This window comes from Trachymyrmex cornetzi, unplaced genomic scaffold, assembly GCF_001594075.2.
Source record: "Trachymyrmex cornetzi isolate Tcor2-1 unplaced genomic scaffold, Tcor1.1 scaffold235, whole genome shotgun sequence".
NCBI classification, from domain to species: domain Eukaryota; kingdom Metazoa; phylum Arthropoda; class Insecta; order Hymenoptera; family Formicidae; genus Trachymyrmex; species Trachymyrmex cornetzi.
The window spans coordinates 331,990-341,773 of record NW_017297008.1 but is presented as its reverse complement, the minus strand read 5'-3'; the positions used below and the strand labels follow the sequence as shown (position 1 = coordinate 341,773).

The following is a 9,784-nucleotide window of genomic DNA, read 5'->3' as shown; positions in this document are numbered from 1 at the left end:
CTAAAGCTGAAGTGCTACACTCATTAAATCCACACTCATTTTTGTTCGCTTTGTAGCAATGTTCAACAAAATGATACAAAACTACAGTAAAAGATATTAAGAGTAGGGACAAGACTCCGTTTTCAATTCAACTGCGCAGATTTGCTTGTCCCTATGTATATCCTTAACTGTGATAAAACGTGCACTGAACTGGCACCGTCAAAATATCTCGTGCCACTTAGTGCGCACTGAGTGCGCACTACGCGAATGTCATGCGATCAAATGAACACGTGACACTAGCCAAGTGCGCATTGGCACTGCCAATCGAACAGGCTCTTGACACTGAATGCAGCCAGTGCACCCCAATCGAAAACGCTATGAAATACTATGGCACAGTCCAAGCCGGCAACGCTTTTCAAAAATATAGTCGAGGTGACGCAACACCCGAGATGAGAGGGAACACGTCCGATCCGCTCGAGTGGTCTACAAGAACTTTTATGATATTACTGGATCTTTTTACTAGAGAAAGGAAACGCTTCTCCCAGTAATACAGTATGGCGGTTACTGGATACTATCACTGAACTCTATACTGGAATGGGCATCTCCGCTGTGATGCATAGAAAATCATGGCCGCGACTGATCAGTCGCCATCTTGGCTCGATCAGATGCCTGAGCAAATCAGAAGCGTTCGCGCGCGCGTTGCGATCATGGTGGAAGGGATAGTGCTATCCCTTCCACCATGGTTGCGATCGATGTATTGATCGATGTATGGAAATCTATATGGACATGAATGGTATATAAACAAAAATGTCACTTCAATTTTATTAATACATTCAATAAAATAACACTTCATATCCTACATCGTTAACACAATATGCAGGAATTAATATTTAATACAAAACTTGTTACCTATGAAATGAAAGGCCGCCTTTTTTACTTTTCTGCCTACACCCAGGCACACAGCACTTCATGTTGATGCTTTGTAGACAGTCACGCGATTTTATAATTCTTCAAATATAACCTCACACACAACAGTCTTGCTGACATTTGCGCACAGAACATATATAAACAATTTGCGTTTTACTAAAAAACACTAAACGTAAGTGCGCATGAGCACCTGAAAGCTTCTGATTTGCTCAGGCATCTGATCGAGCCAAGATGGCGACTGATCAGTCGCGGCCACGAATTTTCCTAGATGCCCATTCCAGTATAGAGTTCAGTGGATACTATACTGGAAATCAGCAAATGGAAACACACCCATGGTCAGTGATGTAAAAAATATTTTTTGCGCCACTGCAAAAATTACCTAATGATTGGTTGCTGCTTCCACTGCTTGACGCTTGACGCTTGAATGTGAATGCACCTTTATTAAACCTAACCTAATCGTTGCAGCATGCTTGCTGCTGGTAGCATCAAAATCCAAAGCATAGAGAATGGACTGCGCGATCCGTGTGTCAAAATGGTCAATAGGGATGAGATAGAGGGACCGTGGCAGACGGTCATTTCTATCTCTTTCCATTCAATGGTGTAATGGGAGAGAGAATGAGAAGGAGATTGGCCGTCTCTCTCTCTCTCTCTTTCTCTCTCTCTCTCTCTCATTTTGTCGATCACATTTGATACACTATACTTAGATACGGATCGCTCAATCCATTCTCTGTTTTTATCAAAATACAACTGGGCGACGCGTCAGCAGTGGCGTAGTAGAAAATATTTCATTTTATAGTTGACGCCACTGCACCTATCAACTCGCTGATTGGTTGTTGCTTCCGCTGCTTGGCGCTTGACGCTTGCATGTGAATGCACTTTTATCACTGCAAGCAGCAACTGCTCTACGCTTGCCGCTTGCTGCGTGCTGTCTGAACTAAGCTTGAATATGATAAATTTTTATTACCGGAGGTGACAAAAGTAAAACTCGCGCAATTTAAAAAAAATTTTTTCTTGCCAACGAAAGCAACACGTCGTGAGCAGATTTATAGCGTTTTCGGCCCGATCGGGTTTGCACCAACCTGGGTTGGATTAATCTTTCCTATTGGTTGACGTCACCCGCTCTACCAATAGGAGAGCACAAAACGCTATTAATCCAACTCAGGTTGGTGCAAACCTGGCCGGGCCGAAAACGCTATTAGAAAATTTTTTCCATGAGATGAACATTTTTAAAATGTCGAAATGTAAACATACTTTGTACGTTTTCAAAACATTGATCGTACTAAGTCCATGGACGTTTGTTTGGACCAGAGGCTCTATTCTTGAAAAGAAACGTTTACAAAAGTCTAGGAAATGCTACTGTATACGACACGTATACTATAGTATTTCCCTAGACTTTCGTATACGTTTCTTTTCAAGAATAGAGCCTCATGGCCGCAGCACAGACTCTTGCATAACGCATAATGCATAGTGCATAAGGGAATCAACCAATCGAAATTCTTCTTTTCCATGGAATGAGAGGAAAGGAAAGCTTCTGATTAGTTGATTCGCTTATGCACTATGTGTTATGCGTTATGCAAAAGCTTGTGTCTGGCCTCTCATGGGCCTTCTACAATAAGCCGCAAGTCAGAACGTCAGATGTCTTAATCAGTCTTATAGCGTTTTCGGCCCGACCGGGTTTGCACCAACCTGGGTTGGATTAATGGCGTTTTGTGCTCTCCTATTGGTAGAGCGGGTGACGTCAACTAATAGGAAAGATTAATCCAACCAAGGTTGGTGCAAACCCAATCGAGCCGAAAACGCTATTAATCAAGTCGTTCCAGTTGGCTATTGGCCAACTTCACCGATTATGATTTAAGATCGCTTAGAACTTCTGACTTGCGGCTTATTGTAGAAGGGCTATCAGATTGAAACCAAAGCGGGGAGCACAGACTCTTGCATAACGCATAACACATGAGGCATAAAAAATTGAACCAACCAGAGTTCTCTATTACATGGAAGGGAAAGAAACGGAGAACTTTGATTGGTACATATTCTTATGCATTACGTGTTAAGGTAAATTTTCACGGGCTGCTCAAACCGGCTGTTTCAGCGACAAAAAGAATTATGTAGTCAAAATTGACGAACATCAAATGTCCATTTTGATCACGTGATCCTTTTTGTCGCTAAAATAGCCGGTTAGAGCAGCTCGTGAAAATTTACCTTTATGCGTTATGCAAGAGTCTGTGCTCCCCGCTCAAATCTGGATGTCCAGTGTTGGCTAGGTAGCCAATAGGGGCCTTTCCTATAATATTAAAACATTTAAAATATTCCCGTCAGAAATACTTTATTTATATCTAAAGCGGGGAGCACAGACTCTTGCATAACGCATAACACATGAGGCATAAGAAATTGAACCAACCAGAGTTCTCTATTACATTGGAAGGGAAAGAAACGGAGAACTTTGATTGGTACATATTCTTATGCATTATGTGTTATGTGTTATGCAAGAGTCTGTGCTCCCCGCTTAAAACTGTAGTCAGGGGGTCGATTCTGTATCTTCAAGGTGAAAATTACAAAAGTGAGCAAATTTACTAGGTATTGGCCAATGAAATTATCAGTATTCTAGTAAATTCACTCACTTTTGTAATTTTCACCTCGTTTCAAGATACAGAATCGATCCCCTGGACTTCGAATTCCGTTGAAAATGGATTTTAAACGTAAAATACTTTTAAAAAATGTAGGTATACCATGATAAATGATTTCGCATTTGAAAACCATTTAAAATACCTATTTATCCATTGTACATACATTTAAAACGGATTTGAAACACTTATTTAGCATTTCGCATTTTACATACAGTTTTTTAAAGTATTTTACAATTGATATTTTAAATGAAATTTGAAAGGCATTTTATTCAGTCCTGATAATTATATTATACAATTAATTATAAATTTTACTATGATATATAATAAAATGCTTTATTTACTAATATTGTAATGTAATTTTTTTTATAAACTCAAAAAAAATTTGCCCCGGGTGAGGATCGAACTCACGACCTTAAGATTATGAGACTTACGCGCTGCCTACTGCGCTACCGAGGCTCTTGTGGTGGTACTTATTGTAAGTCTTAATAATTGATAGAATACAAGTTTAAGTTTAGGTTTAGGTTAGGTTAAGTATATACACAAGTCGACCACATGGATATCGGAAGCTGGATTTTTTTGTGTGAGTTTATCCTGATCACTTATTATCGTTAATACGCTCTGTCCGAAACGATTAATTAATGGTGAACGATTAGTTTAATGTGAAACAGTCGTCTGTCAAACGAAAAATTTGAATTTGGTTCCCGATTATATATTATATATTTTATTAGGAATTTTAAAGGAAAAAACATTCCACTGTGATAAACTCAAGTATTCAAAATCTAAACAAAATAATGCATTGTAATGTTGCTTCTTTCAGAGAATGGAAGTGCATATAATAAGTTAAATATCATTGAATTTAATCCATAAGACATACGATGGTGTATTCTTTACTACACATAGTGGATCATTCGTGTTCCGAGTTAATTTTCATCATTTTTACAAGTATATATGGATTATTAAGGCCCAGTTTTACAACTCATGCTTAACTCTTAACCGAGGTTCAACTTGTTTCTCATCTTTTTCCAATTCTAAAATTGGAAAGAGACAATGAATAAGTTGAACTTCGGTTATGAGTTAACCGTCAGTTGTGGAACTGGGCCTAAGTAAATCTTATATATATATTTTAACATTTTTAGATTTTATGAAAAGATGTATATTAATTGATTCATCAAATAATGATTATAAAAAAGAGATAGAGATCATTATTTAACCAAATGTTTTAAAGAAAAGGAACACGAATGACCGAATCATGTGTGTTAAGTGTTAATGGTAATGCTTTCTTCTAATAAAAGCAAAAATTTAGAAAGAAGAAAGGAAAACATGTTATGCCCGGAAACATGGAATTTGAAACCACTACCACATTACACCGCCACGTTACATCTGGATGTGATGAAGAATGCAATCGCATTAGTGAAGAGTCATTATTTTAATCATTCAGTAAGCTAATAACTTCTTCCAAAATTCAGCAAGTTCTCAAAATACATTTTGACAATTTTTGGTTTTTATGCGTCAGATATCTGTGGTACTACCTAATACAGTTACCGTTCCTCAAAATTTACACAATTGTCTATCAAAGGATACAAATTATTATCGAATAAATAAGCTGCATGTCAGCGATCTCTTAAACATAGAGTTTATCGAGGCTTTTGTTAAAAAAGGTAAGTCTATTATTGATTTCCTTTATCTGGTTAAAGTATATTTGCGATTATATATATATATATATATATATGTATATATGTATTGTTAAAGAAAGATTTTTAAAGTTGTCTTATATGTCGATTTTAGACATTTTGTTCAGTTATAACTAAAAAAATATTGCGAAAATTGAAAAATGATAAGTCCTCTATCATTTTTCAATTTTCGCAATATGTTTTTTAGTTACAACTGAACAAAATGTCCAAAATTGACATACAAGACAATTTAAAAAATCTTTTTTTAACAATAGAATTTGAAATACAATATAAAGCTCTCCAAATAAATTAACAATAAATATGTTGATATAAAAAGGTAACAATGATATCTCTCTCTCTGTATTCACCTTATCGTAACAGACCATTGTTAAGCTTATTACAACTGGAATTTTTTGAACATGTACTGTTTGTATATTCAGTAAAATATAACAGACGACATTTGAAGATTTCAATAGTGACAATTGTTTTAATGATGATTTGACGATCAAATGATTTACTTATATTTAATTTGACATCATGGATTTATTCTAAACATATATTTTTACACTGAAGAGGACCCAATACTAGAACTGAAACGTCTGTACCACATTTTTAATGTATACATTGGATTACACATGAAGAACTGGTGTCAGCTCACATTGACATTTCCTTTTTACATCAACGTATTTATTGTTAATCTTTCTTTAAGAAATATTTTCAAAATGTTTTACAAAGAACACTGAAAGATATCTTAAAATTGTCTTGTACATCGATTTCATCCGTTTATTCGACAATCTTTAGAAATTAATTTCTCGTTAACTATTGCAAAAATTGCAAAATGGCAGAGGACTTTTCGACTTAGCTTTTTATTAGGAATAGCACTGTGATTGGTGGGCGTTATGTCCTGATATACCCTGTATATATGTGCGCGCGCGTGTGTGTCTGTACCTTATTTGTATAGTACTAACTGTGAAATAAGATGCACAGTTAGTAAGACATTTTCGTGGAAATTATTCTATCGATATCACCTGAGATCTGATGTACGTACTAATAATGTGTATGTTGGAAACATTAGACAAAATATTGAAAAATATTAATTGTTTGATATGAATTATTTAAATATGAATATAATAAAAAATAACTCATTAAGATACTCAAATTGCATAAAAAATAATAATTTCCACACTGGATAGTTTCAAGCTTCGGCTGCTTCTGTGGTACATCTATAAAAATTGGTCGGCGGTCAATGTGTTAATATTAATTTAATAGAAATATAATTACATGTTATAACAAGTTACAGACATACAGATTACATATTACATATATATGATGTACAGGGTGTTCCAAAAAGATTGGGACACCTGAATAACTCGGAAAATATAAGTTTCACAGAAAAGTGTTTTAAACAAAAGTTGTAAGGTTCAAAAAGATCTATTTACTGATCTTATCAGTTTGACTTTAGGTGGCGTTGCAAGGTCAGGTCAAGGTCACATTGATTTTTTTAAATGGAATATTCTATATTCTTTTGATTACAGGATCTAATAGCTGGTGTCGAGAGCTTCCCAAAACGCTATAAGAAAATATTTTTTTCATTGAGTATTTTTTGAGTTATAAATTGAAAGTTACGGTACCGCCGGCATTAGTATTACGCAAGGTGTCCGACCGATGGCTAAAATTTCTTAAATGTTTAGGATCATGTTATGGATAGCATTCGTTAAGATCAAGATCTTTGGAGATCGTTTCTTTTTTATTTTCATTTTTACATAAAAATGAATTTTACATAAAACCCTAGTAACACAAATTATTGGCGCAATATTGGGAAACGAATGTACAGCCAATATTAAAATATTAGATAACCAATATTGGTCCAATATTGTAAAGTAGACGCCTAGTCATATTTAGCCAATATTGGTTCAACAATATTGGACCAATATTGTTTCAACAATATTGGACCAATATTGGGGATTCAATTTTTACCCAATGTTTTACATTGGCTATGCGTTATTTTTCCAATATTTCGCCAATATTGGGCAAAAATTTAATCACCAATATTGGTCCAATATTGTAAAGTAGACGAGTAGTCATATTTAGCCAATATTGGTTCAACAATATTAGACCAATATTGGGGATTCAATTTTTACCCGATGTTTTACATTGGCTATACATTGTTTTTTTCAATATTTCGTCAATATCGGGCAAAAATTTAATCTCCAATATTGGTCCAATATTGTAAAGTAGACGCCTAGTCATATTTAGTCAATATTGGGGATTCAATTCTTACCCAATGTTTTACATTGGCTATACATGGTTTTTCAATATTCACTAATATTCCTGAAATAATGTATAATTAATATTAGAAATAATTGAGTGAAAATTCACTTACCTACAGGATTCGAACCTTGGACCTTTGGACTATGAGTCTTCTGCGTTGTGTGCTGCACCTACGATTAATAAATGTATTAGTTAATTGCACATATATGATACAAACAATCTATCCACAATATATATCCAATAATAAAGATAAATAAATAAATAATAAATAATAAATAAAGACAATATTATGTAACGACTGACATGCAATATTGACTATACATTGGCATCTATTATATAACCAATATTGGCATTGCATTGGGAAATATTGGCCAATGTATCGCCAATGTAGAGCCAATATTGGATAATGATTGATATGCAATATTGGCTGTACATTGACATTTATTATATAGCCAATATTGTGTAACAACTGATATGTAATATTGGCTATACATTGGCATCTATTATATAGCCAATATTGGTATTGCATTGGGAAATATTAGCCAATGTATCGCCAATGTATAGCCAATATTGGATAATGATTAATATGCAATATTGGCTATACATTGACATTTGTTATATAGCCAATATTGGCATTATATTGGGAAATCTTGGCCAATGTATCCCCAATATAACCAATATTTAGCCAATCTTAGCCAATGTATAGCCAATGTTCTGTGCTACTGGGGAAATGACTTTTGAAGTGCAAAGTTTTAGCCGTCGGTAGGACACCTTGGGTAATGCTAATACCGACGGTACTGTAACTTTCAAGCATCAAAACTCAAAAAGTATTTAATGAACAAATATTTTCTTATAGCGTTTTAGAAAGCTCTTGACTCTAGCTATTAGATTTTGGAATTACGAGTAGGTGTACCATTTAAAAAAAATCGATATAACCTTGATCTGACCTTGGCGACGCCACCTAAGGTCAAACTGATAAGATCAGTAAATAGATTTTTGAACTCTACAACTTTTGTCTGAAATATTTTTCTGCAAAACTTATATTTTCCGAGATATTCAGGTGTCCCGACCTTTTTGGGACACTCTGTATGTATGTTACAAACGAACGAAACATAGGCTGCGTTCAGCAGAACGTTTATTTGGCAACTATTGAAAGTTTTCTTCGCACTGATTGGGTTATGCTTTTAGATCAAGAGGAATGGTCCTATCTCAGCAGAGAATCATAAAACGGTTGCAAAACTGTTGTGTTCTGCTGAATACAAGCATTGTTACTAAAATCAGAGTATACTTATCTCTATACTGTATACTGTATAGTATAAGTATATTTTACATTTTTAAAGATACAAATTTTTTTTAACCTTTCAGTAAAATTAAGTCTGAAGGAATTAAGAAATTTCTATATGTACGTTTAAAAAATAATTTATGTACAAAAAAAGATAAAAAACCAGGGTCTTCCAAATTTTTTGAACGTTTGTGAATTACAACTCACTTTTTAGAATAGTAAACTCTGCGACCCATCTAGCTTTAGTGAATATAAGAAATCGGGGGGGATAGGGTGGAAATTGATTTATACTTAATATATTTATACTTAATTTTAACTTTGATCTTTTTTAATTTATTATTAAATACACTTTTATTAATATATTTTTCAGATGTATGAGATGAATGCGCTTATTTCTTATATCACTGATGAGATACTATTATATTAAAGATCAACATCCATAACCTGTGTCCATGGTATTAGAACTCTGTCCGAGTTCTTGGATCTAAGAATGTGTAGCCAATCAACATGTAGTTTTTACGGAAAAACAGCTAGTTGATTGGCTACACATTTCTCGATACAAGAATTCGGACAGAGTTCTAGCACCGTGGACATAGGGCTTTATGGAATTCGCATTCTTATTAAAATTTAATTGATTAAGGCTAGATTGTTCCACCTTTCGGTAAACTTCAGTTCACTGTCTTACTCTCTTATGTTTCACTCTTTTACTCTTTTGTTTATCCAATAAGTAAATTACTACATAGTTTATCTAAAGATGGAAGAACTAGCCCTAAGAGTAATTAAGAAATTATATTGGGTATGGGAATAAGTTTCCGCCCTTTTTGAAAAGAAAAAGTTGTGTTTATTTAAACAAATCTATATAAGTGAGTTTTTATTCAAAGTATGCTCCTTCGGAAGCGACAATTTTCTCCCACTTTTCTGGTAATAAACGGATTCCTCGAATGAAAAAATTTGGTTCTTTTGAAGCGATCCATTCATCAATCCATTTTTTGATATCTTCATAAGAATCGAATCGTTCTCCAGAAAGGGCC

The 9,784-nt window shown here is 34.3% G+C and overlaps 1 protein-coding gene and 1 non-coding gene across 2 annotated transcripts in view; one reads left to right on the top strand and one right to left on the bottom strand.

Annotated features, from left to right (window-relative positions):
• Positions 1–3,913: 3,913 nt before the first annotated feature.
• TRNAM-CAU (transfer RNA methionine (anticodon CAU)) lies at positions 3,914–3,986 on the bottom strand. Its single transcript has one exon. It is a non-coding gene; the product is annotated as a tRNA-Met (tRNA).
• A 96-nt stretch (positions 3,987–4,082) lies between these two features.
• Positions 4,083–9,784, top strand: part of LOC108761005 (ribonuclease P protein subunit p40) — a 111,268-nt gene continuing 105,566 nt past the window's right edge. Inside the window, exons 1-3 of the mRNA XM_018507322.1 lie at positions 4,083–4,108; positions 4,834–4,967; positions 5,044–5,188. Of these exons, the coding sequence (XP_018362824.1) occupies positions 4,851–4,967; positions 5,044–5,188 (262 nt within the window). The 5' untranslated portion in view covers positions 4,083–4,108; positions 4,834–4,850. The remainder of the gene's footprint in view (positions 4,109–4,833; positions 4,968–5,043; positions 5,189–9,784) is intronic.